At 38.6% G+C, this 16,254-nt stretch overlaps 1 protein-coding gene across 2 annotated transcripts; it reads right to left on the reverse strand.

Moving 5' to 3' along the window:
- Positions 1 to 311: 311 nt before the first annotated feature.
- On the reverse strand, positions 312 to 16,178 carry CFI (complement factor I). Of its 2 annotated transcripts, XM_071555992.1 has the most exons (12): positions 16,017 to 16,171; positions 14,129 to 14,447; positions 12,746 to 12,890; positions 11,265 to 11,443; positions 9,557 to 9,667; positions 7,916 to 8,032; positions 6,759 to 6,797; positions 6,158 to 6,261; positions 5,434 to 5,549; positions 4,423 to 4,700; positions 3,222 to 3,323; positions 312 to 1,275 (listed from the first exon to the last, which is right to left on the reverse strand). In XM_071555992.1, the coding sequence occupies exons 1-12, from the start codon at positions 16,074 to 16,076 to the stop codon at positions 1,058 to 1,060; spliced, it is 1,788 nt and encodes a 595-aa protein (XP_071412093.1). In that variant the 5' UTR covers positions 16,077 to 16,171; the 3' UTR covers positions 312 to 1,057. The 2 variants fall into 2 exon arrangements, with proteins under 2 accessions (XP_071412093.1, XP_071412094.1); XM_071555993.1 differs by lacking the exon at positions 3,222 to 3,323 and having other exon boundaries at positions 16,017 to 16,178.
- Between the last annotated feature and the right edge of the window lie 76 nt (positions 16,179 to 16,254).

Genomic DNA, 16,254 nt, shown 5'->3' on the forward strand with positions numbered 1-16,254 from the left:
GTATAAAGATAAATACTCTATTGATTGGGGTTTTTTATTTATTTTCAGCCTCAGCTTTTAATATTATTTGTAGTTAACTGAAGAAATTGATGGGAAAAGTTATTTGCAGAAGTTAATTAAGTGAAACGAAAGAGGGAGCTCTTTGTACACCTGTCCACATTTTTTCTATAATTACGTTACCAAAACCCGAATTCAACAAAATAATTCCTGTGTAGGAATATACTTAAATACTCTTCTAAATAGCAAACCTTGGTGAGGATGTGTGCATGTGCGTGTGTGTGTGTGAGAAGAGAAGCAATTCACAACCTTACTTTAGTATTGATTAGCAACAGTTTTATTTAGGTTGAAGATTTAATTTTTAAAATTACTTTGTTGTTTGTGTCCAGCTGTTAAATTAATAAAATGCAGAGCTACAAAAATTGTCCCAAGCTAGATGATCAGATGATCAAATTGTCTGAGTTTGTAACTGAAAAAACTACCAAAAAGCAGATTTAATATTTGAGTAATTCTTGCATTACTACAAATCCCATGGTGATAGTCAATCTGTTGATTAATAGATGGTCTGAATTCTACTTCCACAATAAGCCTAGAGAATCAACTACCAAGCAAGGCAGCACCCTGAGGGTTTCTAGTGACTTAGACCTCACTATGATGTAAGTCCTTTAAACTGTTCTGGTTGCTGTCCTTTCTGTGAAGTTCATATAAGGCCAGTGTAGTCATTTTCCAGCCACTGCTTCCAGAATGGCTGCCTATTTTAGCTAAATAAACAATGGCAATTGAAATGCAACCTGAAAAGTGGAAAAGAATCCAAAATAACAAGAAAAAGATACTTTAATATCCTGGCTTTATTAGAGACTTTTGCTGTGTACTCATGTCCGTAGAATTCTTTTCCTACAGGTTCTGCAAAATTATGGTATTCATAGAATGTTAAGGATTTTCAAAATATATTCTTTAAAGATTTGTAGTAATTGTTGCTAAGTTGCATGACTGCTGATTGTGAAAAAGGACTGGTGTTTGTTTCTGCGTGGGTGATATGAAGGAAGTATTGAACATAAGCTCAGATGTTGTACCGTGCAATGAGACTCCTTGTCACATGGTGGCTAATCCAGTCATAATAGCTGGCAACTTGTGTGTACACGCCAGGGTGACCAGGCTCCCCACAGTTCTCACCCCAGCTCACAATGCCCCAGACATACGCCACGTTTTCTGCGTCAAAACAGACCAAGGGTCCTCCTGAATCACCTTTGCAACTGTCTGTGGAACCGTCGTAAGTACCTGAAGCAGAAGAGGAATTAAAAAGCAAAAATAAGTTCATATGCAAGCTAGAACACAAAGCAGAGCTCATGAGATTTTTCAGGTCCGTGTTGCTTCCTGACAGATGTTTGCCTAATGGTCACCAGTAAGGGAGGTTCTGAACCTCTTCAGTCTATTACTTCTCATTTCTTTTTAAGTGCTGGGTCTCTTTATACTTGTGGCTGGTCCAAGTTCTCCTCACTTGCTTTGTTGTCAGTCATGTGAGTCTTGTTTTATCTTGTGCAAATGAGAAGAATTGAGCCACATTGCCTATTGTGTCGTAATAAGTAGCCCATAAAAATGGAACGAAAGCTGGAGGGGAAAGGTAAAAACATTTGTAGGTTGATTTTGCAGAAGTGAAGATACTGTAATATGTGTACTCCTCCATGTCTGCCTTTGGGGTCCTCTCTACTCAGTCGTTCATGGTCCAGTTTTATGTGTACAACTATTTTCTTTACCCACTTTATGAAAATAGGTAGGCAGGTAGAAGAAGGAGAGCACATGAATCCTGGGATGAGAGGGAGAGAGCAGCTGTCTGTAAGTGCCCTTCACTGCAAGGTCTGTCTCAGTGTGGACCTTTTACAACATCAGATAGCAGCTCTGAGGCACAAGTGTGTAGGATCCAGTGCTCTTTATGTTTCAGTGTTCACAAACCTACTTGTTTGCAATTCAGCAAATACAGTGCTTGTGAAAAAATCAAAAAGATGTGATATAAACAAAGGCTGCTACAGAGCTAGAATATGATTTATGCTTTTTCCTACAGACTCAGTAAAAGTTTAATAATTTCTAACTCCCTTATACACTTTTCTGCTTGGTTGACTGTCTTAGTATGAAGGAGCCCACACTAAGCATGAGTTTCCAGGTTACTAAAAATGGAACCTCTTTCTTGAATCTCTACATTCCTGAGAAAGAGTTATGTGAACTTTGCAGAGTTGGGATTACTAATCCTATAAAACAAGATTTCATTGCCTTTATACAGTTTAATTAATATTTGCTTGTGTAATTAACTACTCTGGATACTTGTCCTGAATTACAAAGTTTGTGTTTGCATCAGGGAGGGGAAGCTAACCCCAGATACTCCGTTTCTGAATTTGTCCTATGTGATACTGCCTTTGTCCTCTCCTGATAAAGTATGATCACTTGAAATGCATTGAAGAAAAAGAAACTTACACAGTAAATGCAAAACTTGTTATGAAACTTGCACAGTAATTAACCCAGTATCTTACAGGTGTCCTGCTGAGTTTATCATAAATTATTTGGCTTTTATATCTGTTTTTTATTTTCTTGTTAAGTGATTTCTTTATATATTCCCTTAACTTTTTGATTTAACAAACATTTGTAACTATCTGGCTTGTAAGTTGAATACTCATTGCTCTCGTAGTCATGTATTTGGCAATACGTTTCATTACTTGAGAAGCAAAATACGTGTATTGAAAATCCTTATTTTAATACTGGGAGTGACAACCAGTTTTCTGGCCAGACTAATCTAACTTTGAAAAGTTAATTGTATTTTCCGAGGGTGCAGTGTGGTCGAGGCAAATGTCTAAACAGATGAATAATTAAATTCTACTCAGTGGGGCTACTCATGTTCTCTAGGACAAGCATTTGCTGAAATATGTTGCTGAATCAGAATCAAATGTAGTAAAGGTGGGAAGTTCAGAGCACTGTAAACTGATTGTGTGTCTAGAAAACATAAATTACATGCAGGAATTTGTTCACATAATCATAGAAACTTGTCATACTGTCATCTGAACTCTGTTTAGAAATAGGTATGTAATGGTGGGTGCCATAGCATTTTGCCCATAGTGATACTGTGGTAATTGTTTTTTTGTCTTTCCTAAGTCTAGAAGATTCCCAGCCATAATGTCTGATCTTCTAAACTATGAATTTGATGGTACAGAGATTATAGTAAGAAAATTGATGCTTGCCTGCACATGCCATTTTTTTAAAAAAACGTCCTGGATACAATTCAGAGCAATTCTGAAATAAATTAACGTTTCCCCACTTGAGAATAAATTGTTTGGCATAATCTAGAAAAGAAAATAATAAAATTTTCTAAGTTTAAAATGGTAGCAAATATTAGATACATTTAATATAATACATTGAAAAGCATATATATAATTATTTACAGAATATTATACTCAATATTATAAACAAGAAACCTTAAACTGCCAGTAACATTTACCCCATATGAATTGCAGCACATTGGCCATATATTCAAAATAAAAGCACACTGGTTTAATTACAGTGTTAACTACAGTAGTTTCAATTTGTGACATTTTCATCCTTTCCATTTCCATGTCTTTCTAAGGTTTTTTTTCTTGTGTTTTCCATATTGAGGATTGTTAGACACTTGGAGATTGGTATATTGTTTTCTGTGAAATAATGGACATGTGGCAGTGATTCATCCTTGTTACCTTTTTTCCAATTTGGCTCTGTCTTTTTGGGGTGAGTGTAGCTGTTACTGAAAATACTGGTGAACTATGTATCCACAAGTATAAGGAGATGCTCTGGTTTGTTCTCTGTCTCTTTACCTGCAATTCCCAGCTGGGGCTGCTACTCAGTATGGACAGGAGAAACCTCTCAACCAGAATGTGGTAGCTCCAACACCAGGCTGCAGCACTGTGATACAGAACAAACGCTTCCCAAATCTTTCCAAGTGTGATTACATTTGGCTTATCTGTCTGTGTGCAAGTGCTCTGGGCTAAACTCAAACATGGTTGAGACAGGATGTGCTGAGTTTGGTAATTTGGCTGCAGCTCAGATCCTCTTGGGACAGAGGACAAGCTGTGACTATGGGCCCGTGTAAGCTGCTGCTTGATAATATCCTTAACAGGTCTCCAAACCTAATATAAATGTTAGATGGATAAAAGAAAAATTTCTTATCATCAGGATAGTTTTCCTCCAGGGGTGTGCACCATATCAATTTACTAAGTGGCTGAAACAGCAGAGGAAGCAGTACAGAAACAGTGATAATAGCTCAATGCTGAACCACACCAAATGTTTTCTGTACTCTTCCGAGTGCTTTGTGCACAATTATTCTTCAGCCTTTTCAAAATTAAAGATCACCACAATTCGAAAAGGAGTGATACAAATAGTACATTTTGTGGCAAGCACTAAAGCAATTACCTTTTTCTAGTCCCCATCCAGAAACCTTGCATGTGTCACCAGTCTTGAACATGTACTCTGACCAGGGGATACAGGCAGGTATGATGTTGTGGTCCAGGGTGCATTCTCCATTCCCAGAACCACTCAGCTCCAGCAGAGCAATGTCATTTTCATAAGTTGTTGCATTGTAATTTTCATGAATTATCACTTGTTTTAGTCTTACAGTATGTGTCTCTCTGTCATACTGTATTGCATTCAACAGTCCAACCCAGACACGGTAGAGATGGACTCGATTTGCCCTGGAAAAAACAGTGAAATAAAATACATTTTGATATTAAACACAAGATCTGTACATTTCAACTAGTTTAAACTACTAGCTGTAAACTTCTGCATTTTATCAAAGTTTCTCTAGAATAAAAATTCATGTAATATACATATATTTTGTTTCTGGACTTGATGTTGTTCATGTTTTTCTGAAGTACAGAAAATTCAAGACAGATGACCCATGCTGAGCACTGCAACTAATACAGAAAAAATTGTTAAAACCCAGGCTCTGTGTTTCATGCTGTGACAAAGAGGAAACCAGTTATTTATGCTGCTTTGAAAAAAGAGTGAGATGGGACTGGCAAATCTTCCCTGCTTGCTCCAGCTTGTTCTGGGGAATGTATGACCCCAGGGACATTCTCAGGGAACAGATCCTGAACTTCCCCAAGGTAGAGATGGGGAAGAGAGGAGGTCTTTTTTATTTCATTTCAGGCAGAGTCGTTACATTGAACCTTTCCTGCGTGCTTGCCATCTGACTGAAGTATGCCATGTCTCTCAAACTTATCGTTACTTTTTCATCTTTCTATTCACTGTCAAAATATTCTCTGAATCTTCCTCATCGTTAATGTGAGTGAGTCAGTGTTTTAAATTTTTCTACTCAACAGACAAATAGAAATTAGCAAACAGGTAGCTGAGAAGCACAATAATATCCAATTCAATCTTTCTGCCTTGCAATAAGAAAATAATTTCATAGCTTGTTGTGTTTACCTGACACAGTGTGCAGCAGTCAGAACCCAACAGCCACCAATATAAACCCCTCCACAGTACACTGTTGTACCTTCATTGCTGGTGTCTTTAATTGCCACTTGCCAAGGGAATTCACCCTGTTTAAACAGCAAACACAAATAATGAGAAGTCATTATAATTGTACTATTTTAGTGCATAAAGGGAAACAAATCTCTTGATATTACCTCATCTTCTTGACTATGTCTCATTGTAAATTAAAGATTTGTTGTTCAGAAGTTGTGAATTGGGCTCCATCAGATATAAAGAGTATATATAATAAAATTCAGTAATTTTATTCTATCTTCTGACTTTGTGCAGTCTCCTCTTCGGCTTTCAGTCAGGAAACCCCTTTTAGCCAGAGAAACAGATACAGGATCTGATCTGGTTGGATCAAGTTCAGCATTTCTGCTGTATTCTATTTCAAAGATGCAAATTTTAATTCCATTTTGCCATAATTGTTCTTTCTAATTAATTAAGTGTTTATCTGAGTAATTTTCAGTGTGTACAATGCTCAATTTTGCACCTCCATATTTTACTTTATAAAAATTGTGCTTCTCTTTACTTTTAATTCACTGTGATTCCAATACTGCTGCAAAACATGAAATAAACGTTGTAGCTGATTTTGTTATTTTTATAAGTTTAACAGAAAGCAAATAATGAACATTTAAATCAATGATGAACATATCTAGTAAGTTTACTTTTTTACCTTTTTTGCAATCTTTCCACCTACGATTCTTTTCCGTCGAGTTAATGGGTGATTTGTAACACCGCAGTGCACTTGGGAAAGAAGTGTCTTTATCATTTTTCTTTCTTTAACAAAAAGGAAAAATGTACCTCAGAATTCAGGTATACATTCTCTCTATTTGGAGACACGTTTATCTTTATTTTGAAAATTTGAGTGCTGTGAATATGGCAGCAGCTGAAATAGCAGGAAAGCAAAGACCAAAAATTTTGGCATCTGTTTTTGCTTTGAAAATTGCTCATGTCTTAGCATGACATTACTTCTCTTCATTTTCCAATGCTGCTTGCATTCAAGCAAATAATTTTAAAGCTGTTCCCCTACATTTGCTGAGAGTTTACCTCCACCACTTGCCAAAACATGCACACGTGGGTCATCAGCCAGGATGAATTATTATGGTGTTCTTGAAATTGGTGAAAAGCGAGACAAATAGTAATCCCCAGAGTCCATATTACTAAATCGCAAAGTCCAAGTGTCTGAGTGTTCTGGCTCCGACCAGCTGGCTGGTAGCTAGAAAGTCACTAATAAGAGGGTATGCTGTTGTTTTTGGAGAGCTAGTTACACTTACCTTCATCCATACTGTCATTTTCAGCACCTTTTTCTTTGCCTGTAGTAGAATAAAAAAATACTAAATTTATTGGCAAATATTTACTTGAATATATGTTTGTGTACCAGGTTTTAAATGCATAAGGGCATACTGCTTCACATGGAGAGCAATACTCTCAAGCCTGGTGCCTGCTGTTTCCTTTTCTGCCAGGCACTGTTTGGTGCCTCAGCCTACAAGCGAGCTACAATAGCAGATACTAATTTGCAACTCCATGACATTTGTTTTACTTTCCAAGCCTAGGGAGCCCTTCTGCAAGGAAACCCTGAGAAACAGCCTTTTTTTTTGTTTTTCATCTCTAAAGTAATATCCCATTCTCCTCCACCAGGAAACAACAGAAATTCCTCCTCCTTCTCCTTTTGAAGCTTTCTGAAACCAAAGGAATGTTAACAGGTCTGGGGTTTTTTTCCCCAGTTTAGATTAAGCTGTTGTGTAGTATGTGCCTCCTTTTACAAGGTAAGGGAGGGTATTGGGAGGGTATTCAACATGAGATGTAAATTAAATACTCCCTGAATATAGTTTGCCAGCTTTTATTCAAAATAGTGCCCATTAAATTCAGTTCCTGAACAGGAGCTGAGAATTGTATTTGTTCTCATATCACTGACAGCAATGTTTACATTTAGAGTTCAGTTTACCTGTACTAATTACCATTTACTGGTAGTGTTTACTTTTTTAGCTTTAGACTTTGTCTTTTATCAGAGCAAAGAAAACTATCCTAATTTCAAAACAAAGCAAAGTCTTGTCAACAGAGAGGGGAACAGCACAGACAAATTATTATACTGACAAACTAATTGAATTCCTCATCTGTGAAAAATATATTCCTGCTTGCCCTCTCTACATTTTCTTCATAAATAGGGAATACCAGTTTGATAGATGGCCATGTAAACAAAAGACATAATCTGCCTTAAGGCTCCCAAAACATCATCTGTTTCTTACTTCCTTTAGTTTTCACGCTATTCTTTTGTAGAAGGAAAAGGAAGAAAATTACATAACGTTTTCTTCCTACTATATATAACATTGGGAAGACTAATTCTTGCATGCATCTTGGTTCTGCCAATCAGATAAATAATTTAATAATATGCATTGTGTAATCTCAAGTTGTAATTGAGTAGAAAGGAAACCTGCACAGAGAACTCGAGCTTCATCCTCTCCTGTGAGGCAGTCAATTTCTTTGTTGCAGACATTCTTATTTGGAATACAGATATTTGACCGACAGTGGAAACTGTTGTCTCTGCATTCTGTAACACAGGAGAATTACAAATGTAAATATGATTCGGCAACCTCACATAGTCAGAGAGCTTTTTTAAAATATAAACATCAGATAATATCCATGTTGCAGGGGACTTGGCTGCTCATAAATAGATCACAAAAGCAGGCTCTGTACATGTGAACAAACTGAGTACTTGGCTCTCCTTAGTTTATAATCTTGAAGTTTTAAAACTTAAAAAATGTGGATCTCTGTTACCACTTCAGTATTGTTCTTCTAGACTTGCGGTCATTCCACACCAGTTGCATCCAGAACACATGCCCACGCTCAACCTTGGCCAAAGAACCTCCAAATTTGCCAGCATTACTGATCATCTCATTAGGAACTGATGATGCTTGTGTGCCAAATCCCAAATCAGAGACCCAGCTGGCTTTTGGTTGAGTGAGCTAAATGCCCAAATGCAGGGTTAGGAACCAAGAATCCTGTTAGGAAGATACTGGATGTAATAACTTAGTCCTTCTAAAATTGTTGCTCACATGAATAAGTGTTACAAAGCTGAGAACCCTCTTCCTTTTAATTTTTGGGATCACTTTGAAAGCAAAGCAGTGCTTGAATTTATGACAGAGGTTTTTGAGCTATTGTAAACTCTCATGTCAATCTACTATTTAAGGATATATGTGTCTAATAGAAGATCAGGTAGTTCTCTAAAAGTATCCAGTTATCCCAGTGTGATCCAATGACCTCTGAAATCAGTTGAGACACTCCTTTTGATTCCAGGAATCATCACTTTCAGCCTGTTTTTTGTCAAGTGGAATCTGAATAAATGTCATCAAAATATATGAAATCACAGGTATTTATCACTTTTTTCCTAAGATGCCTGTGACTGTGTTTCCACAATTATCAGATTTACTTAAAACTGCAAAACTACAAAATTAAGGTTACGGAGGGATAATGATGGCATTTGTAACCCACATTACTCTTTGGCATCTGAAACCAAAATTTCGAAAGTATTCTCCTGCATTTGGGTCATGCTAGATCCACTTCATGTTTCTAATCAGCATTTTTACAGCTGGAATTGCAGATACTGAAAGAATGACTGCTCAATGAACAAGCAATGTGATGGGAACTGTTCACAGATATTCTAAAGATAATCTTGCATTAGTAAAAAATTTAAGAGAGATCTTACTTTGGTTTAAGGTTAGTTCATTTGAAAAACAGTGTCATTGTTTAATTACTATTGATTTTTCACAACTAAAAATACATTTTCATTTCAACATGGCTCATTTTTTTGTATCAATGTTTAACAGCCTCCTAAATAATTTCATTGTATTTTCTCATCCTCTGAGGATATCCAGATTCTCAGAGATCACTTGTCTGCTTCAAAAAAGTATATTATGCCTGCTTTTTTTTGCACTTGCCTATACGTAAACTATGGTTTGATTGCTTTAATGTAGGGATTTATTGGAAAAGAGACTTTAGCTGCCACTGTAAAAATTCTTTGGTTGTGGTTTTCTGCTGAAATGATTTTGAAACACCTGAGAAAGGAAAGTATTACCTCTACAGCACAGTTCATCACTTAGGTCTCCACAGTCATTGATTCCATCACAGGTTTTAGTCAGAGAAATGCACTTCTTGTTGACACAGTGAAACTCACTATCTGAACAAGCTGTGCAGCAAGATGAAAATGAAGTTAGTGGGGAATTGACTATAGGTTCACAATTGCCTAAGGAAACACTCTGCCTGCATATTTTATTCTGTCAGCAGTTTGGCCTTTCAACAGTAGGCATGCTGGGGCCCAATCACCTAAACAGAAATCTTTTTTTATTGTCTTGTGTCCTAGTTGAGCAGGAGGGACCAGTTGACATTGTGTGGGGGTGATCAAAGCTGTGTATTCTACCCCCTCTATTCATTCCCCAAGGACAATGGGCCATTAGCAGCAGCTGCCCAGGGAGTCATTATCATCTTCACACCCAGCCTGAGGGGGCGGAGCTGCAAATGGGCCATCAACATTTCAATACCCCCTGGCTCCCAGAGTTAATCACCCATTGTGTGAGTCCCCACCCAGGGGGAGGGACTGGGTGCTCCCTGAGGGTACCTAAGTGGTGGGTAAGAAGACTTTGGTAACTTCTCGTTGGATCCAGAGGAGCAGCAGGACCTCGACAGGAGGAGATCACCGCTCTCACCCAGACCACAGCCCTCGCCTGCACCAACAGGTTTTTCATTTCTTTTTGCTCTGGACTTGGGGGAGCCACAGGGGTCTCAGCACAAGGGCTAACAAACCCCCTTGGGTTTGTGCCCCAGGACACTGGGTTATACTGCTGGGGTTTTGTGAGTTGAAAGCAATTTCCCTTTTGTGTCAGTGTTTTTATTGTAATGTTATCATTAAATTTTAGCTCTGACTTATAATCTCTCTCGTGGTGAGTTCATTTCCCTTGCTGGTTCGCCTTTAAACCAGCACATCTTGATTGCCTTCTGGTCAAGGTTTTGGCATTACCACTGATTTTTCTCCTCTGACTTGCAGTAGCCTGGCAAAAGGGAATTTAATTTCTTCTAGGCAAGGACTAAACCAGAGATGATTCAAGTGATTAAGATGATGGATGTTACCCCTCTAGAAAGAATTCATCAGAGTATGTAAATAACTACTTCTGTAAAAAGACCCTGAGACAATTCATAGCTCTTCTAACCAGCAGTATCTAAGACTAATATTCATCAGATCCAAAGAAAGCTTACTACAGAAAATGAAAAGCTGCTAGAATTCAAAACAAGTCCTTGATTTTCCTTTTATCAATGAGAAACTGAGGAATCCTGAAACTCCCCAGAAGATACCAGCAGTTCCACTATAGTCATGCTTGTCTAGCTGCAGTGTTACTCATGTGCTAACTGATCTCCCTCATGGAGAAAACAGTGAGTAGGATGTTGTCACCTGTCTTCTCAGCAGTTAAACTGGGAGTGATAAGACTTGTGGGGTAGAATATATCTTGGTACCCTTGGAAGGGATGGGAGAACAAACAGAGCCATGGATGAAATACATGTAAAATATTTTAGGAGCAACAGTGATTTCCAAACTCATAAACTCAAGACTGTCTTAATTTAGGATTGTCTCTATTGTCTTATGGACAGCAAAATCATTATTTAAAAAAATCAAAAGGTTTCATTGCAGGTTTGCTGTGGCTGAGAGTTCAGCAAACTAGGTCCTCATTATTTAAAACAAACTTAAAATTTAAGAACTCCAAATAGATATTAAACTAAAAAAACCTACTAACCTCTGATATTTTCATGGCACTGGAGGCTAACAAGTCCGTCATTACTATCTCTTGATTTCATCTCTATGTGACATTCAGCAAGACTTGTCTCTAGGCCCCTGCAAGTTATTTGCAGACAGTGCAATGAATTTAAGGCCAATCCTGTGATGTTGGAAGTGGCTTGGTAATATTCCGCACCTCTGTGAAGATACAAATAATAATAACAAATTAAATAATTTCACAATGGATTGCCCACTGCTTTTATTGTTTAGAACTTATATTATTTTCCTCATTGTTAAAGAACTTTGGTCATGCCTAAGAAAAAAAGCAGACTTCCCACAGAGTTGTCTAGTGGTAAATAGGAAATGTTTACTTTGGAAGAAAAAGTCCTAATTTTTGCAGGTTAGAACCGTCCCCAAATCCATATATACCTCTATGACAGTCACTGTGTACCATGATGGATAGAAAAGTTTCCTTAAGTTGCAAAACTTGTAAGCTCAGATATCTCTTTGTGGACACAGGTGAGTCATAGATGGGAAACCATCTTGCATGGGGCCAAATATTCTTGGTGTCATCCAAAACCAGTGCATACTGAGGAAGCTCAGGCCACTGCAAGGCTGGGATTAGTAAATGTTACCTTTGTGGTTTTACCTCAGCAGTATCCACCCACTAGTGTATGTGTCCCCTTCCTTACAGGAATATGGATTGAGTAAATAAGGAACTAGAGATGCTGTCAATGAGACTCCAGGACTGAGTGCTCTGTCCTAGGGCAAATCCTTCTCTAAAGAGATTCTGATCAGGACTAGGAAATACTCACTTCTTATCTAGAAGAGACAATTTAAGGTACTGCAATAGCAGTTTTAGCCTTCAGGTAGGGTTGGGGAGGCAGCTCTACCTGACTAAGTTAATTAGTTATACAGATGTAAAAATATTATGTACAGAATATAGATTTGATTCTTTATAAGGAGCTGAATATGTAACTCAGGTCATTAGTGTGGTCACAGAAAAAAGAACAAGCTGTGTGTGGCTTCAGCCTTCCCTGGGGCAAAGGAAGAAGTGGCAGCAGGGGCAAGGGGTGAAGGAAAAAACCCACATGTTCTGGTTCTTGTTAATCTGGCTGGTGCAAGTGGCAAAACAGCTGTACCTGTTGTCAGCCAGCCTGAGAAATCCTTCTCTGCAGACAGATGATTGCTCAGAGCTACTTGGGGATCCATGTATTTTCCCTTACACAGACCTGAGAGAACACACTGGTCTTCAGCTTTATTTAATAAGTAAAACAATTATGGTTTGTACAGTTGGAACCTGTAATAGAACACAGAATTCTGTGTTTTGGTTTTCACTCTGAGGTGTCAATTTAAGAATTTTTATCAGAATATTGGAATCAATATATTGCTCATGAGTTTCTGTCCTAACTGCTGGCTGAGTGTGACTGACAATTCTATAAGCATTATTACTTTTTCAGATCCCTTGCAGTTATCCAGAGATAAATTCCCCAAACTTACAATTCAAAGCCAAGGTCCTTGCAAGCCACATTTGCTTCGTTCATAGTCCATTCACTGGCACATACAAAACTGTTTTCCTTTTGATTCACAGGTTTTACTTGAAGCAAGCTTGAATCTCCATGATCCAGGGAGACTGAAAATGTTTCTAAAAAAACCCCAAATAATATCATGTTATATAGAAGCATGTAGCGGAAATACAGCACAAAACCAAATCATGACTAATTTTGTATTTACAGCCAAAGTTCATATGGAAAGAAAAGTAGATTTGGAATCAGAAGCTTCAGGTATTATTTGTGACTTTTCTGAAGATTGGCCTTGTGTCTTTGAGCCTGCTATTTTTTCAAAATATACCAGTTTAAGGACAAATGAGGATAATGGACACATAAGAGTACCTGGAGGTCTACTGAGGACAGGCTGCATTTTAATGTAATGACCTTTATTAGGCGACTTTTGATAACCAACCAATAACACTTGAAGTAAGATGATCAGATCCTGCTTCTACTACCTGTGTATCAAAATGTCTGCTGTGTACAGTGGAGCTAAAGTCTTCGGCTTAACATAGTGAAGCTGTATAGAGAGTGCACCAGGAACACATGGAGATTTTCCAGACCTTTTCAGTGGAATAGGCAGAATCAAGTTTTGCCACCCTGAAGGTGATGGGCTGAGCTGCTCCTTCTGTGAGGAAAGGGAGTGATGATAGTGGGACAGACACGGGGCAGGAGAGCCCTGGGCTGGCTTGCTGCTTCTGCTGAGTTCAGTGGAGTTGGGTCTGGAAGATGGATAGGAACAGCATCTGCCTCTGCTAAAAGAGGCACCTGTCCAGTTCACAGGAGCCACTTCTCCCTGTACTCAGACAGATGTTGAGCCAGCAAAACAGCTTGGGGCAGCATAAAAAGCAGGTGAGTACAAACACCTGCTTGTCATTGTACAAACCATTGCTGGTTTGATGGACAATCGCTTTCTGTTTTGATGAAATCCACAGCGCAAAGATGACTTAGGTGAATGTGACTAACCTGCCTCCATGCACTCCCACACACACCTCAGCAGCTTGACTCCATTTCTTGGAGGCTTACTCCTCTGAGGTTTGTCCCTCTCGAAAGATACACTCTGCTACTGTTCACAGAAGGCCCCTCCCACTGCTTGGACACCTTTGGGCTCTTGCCTGTGTCTGTTTCTTCCCTTTCTACCTGATGATTCGAGCAACCTATCAGCAGCAGGGTGACCAGGGCCTGTCAATCACTTTATTTTTTACTAAAATCAACAGATAGTGCCCATTTTCAATGACTTTTCATTTTCTGCATCATGTTGTTACTAGTGCAAGAAAATGAAGAGTCTTTCTAACAACCAGTGTCTGATAAATTTTGGGAAAGGAGGTGTTAATACCTTCAGACATGCATTTTCCCTTGTGCAGAAACTTTGCGTTGGGTTGTTGACACTCATAGCTCTTCAGCTGACAGTAAGTACGGAAGTTCTTTCCATTGGTAGAACAAACTGAAGAGCCATTCTTTGGGCACTGGTAGGGAAGCTTGCAAAGGCATTTCCCCTCCACGCATCGTTCCCATGGGTGACAAAAAACTTTCTTACAGGACTTGTGGGTGTATTGGTTGCTCAAGCATTCTCCTATGAGGTATGGGTTTTGCTCAGCTGGCTGACTAGGTTCAACCTGCTGAATCTGGGTTTCTTCAGCATTAGATGCTGCATTCTGCAAGGCACAAAAAAAAAGGGGGGGGGGGGAGGGGGAGTAAGATTAGGGACTGTACCAGGAGTTTTGTAGATCCCTCAACAAAGTGTTCATTCATAAGCCTTTCCCTATCTAACAACCACAGAGTTACTGAATATCACTTATAGTGTTTATCCCCTTGGTTTTGGCCATCTCATCTTTCTCAGTTTTTCTGAGCTTTTTTTCCCCCTTTTTGGATCATTTACCTGATGTGATCTTTGCTCTTACTGGTCTCCCACAAACTTTATACTCTTCAGTCTTCAAACATCAGCTGAGGCACACAGCAAATTATAAACATTTTTTAAGCCACTGGTTTATAACACATCCCACCAATGGGACTGTAAACAGATTAAAACATAGGGGGATTTAAACACCAGAAAAATAAAAAAATAGCAATTTGAAGTTTTTTCTAAGACTTTTTTATTGGTTTGGTTGACTTTGGTTTTAAATGTCATCTATAAATATTTATGAACTACTTAGAAGCAAATAAATCTATAACTAATTATTTGTTTCACTGTGTGACTTCCAAGCAACAGGTATCGTAAAGAAATTTGAAAATGAAATAAATGCCTTTCTTTATCAGCTCTTTTCCTGTATCTTGCACAGCAGTGGGTTTGCAGTGTGGTTGCTGCAAGTACAGACTCCAGCCCTCCCTCCGACAGCCTCTGGGTGAGTGGCTCTGCACCTGTGTTTGTGCAGCTCTCTGGTGACTTTGCTGCTGGCTGAGTGCTTTTGTTCACTAAGATCTGTGGGTGGGATGAATGATGAAACATGAAAAATATTATATGGGTGGACTCTGTGTAAAAATAGGAGAGAAAAGTTAGTCCTCAAATGTGATTTACCAGCTTTGACTGTGTCAACTGAGACAAGAGAGCTGAAGTTTAAAGTTCTCATGAAGAAATCCTGGCCATAGTAAAGTCAGTGAGGATGTTGTTGGGGCAGAATTTAATCCGACAACCCTCCATTTAATGGTTGTATAATCCTACCAAATTCTTCCCGGTATTCTCTGGTCAGTAGAATCCCAAGTGTGAGCCAGATCCGGCTTGGCATAACTACCATATTGTGCTTGATGTTTCTCCTGAACAGGAACAACAAGTGCTGACTTTTATCTCTTGGATAAAAGACTTGGGTCCTGCTGAATGCTCAGCTGGGATCAGCTTTCCAGGACACCTCTGCCAGAAGCCAACCCGCAGCAAACCTTCCTGGCGCAGGATGCACCACACTGCCCTGTCACAGGACTGCAATCTTGTTTCTCAAAAAGGAGGGGCAGAGAAAATTGCAGCACCTTTATGTGGTCAGCCATGCTCGCAAATCTGATTTAGGATAGGATCGTGATTAAAATCTTTTGCAGAAGTCTGTAGCACAAGCCCCAGATAGGATCAATACATGAAACAAGCTTCAAACTTTCATGCTGGCTAAAACAAATGTATGTAACACAAATACTATAAAAGGAAACATTAAAAAAACCTGGTTTTGCTTTAGTAACAACAAACTATTTTAAACTTTTTTCTTTTTAATAAATTACTGCTACCATGATAAAACACGCCTTACCTCTGATCCACAAAGACAAAAGAGAGACAAGAAAACCAAGCAAACTGGGAGCATTCCCATGATGAAATTTTATCTCCCTGTGTAGACAAATATCTCTGGCTGGGATTCTTTTGAATGTCAGCTGTTAGGGCTGTGTTTAATTTTTAACCATAAGTAAAATATTTCGAAGTGCACTTAGAAATGAAGTGCAGGAGCCTCAACTATTGCCTGATAAATCTGATCCCTCCCAAAGATCCCG

Source organism: Pithys albifrons, chromosome 5 (genome assembly GCF_047495875.1).
Source record: "Pithys albifrons albifrons isolate INPA30051 chromosome 5, PitAlb_v1, whole genome shotgun sequence".
Lineage (NCBI taxonomy): Eukaryota > Metazoa > Chordata > Aves > Passeriformes > Thamnophilidae > Pithys > Pithys albifrons.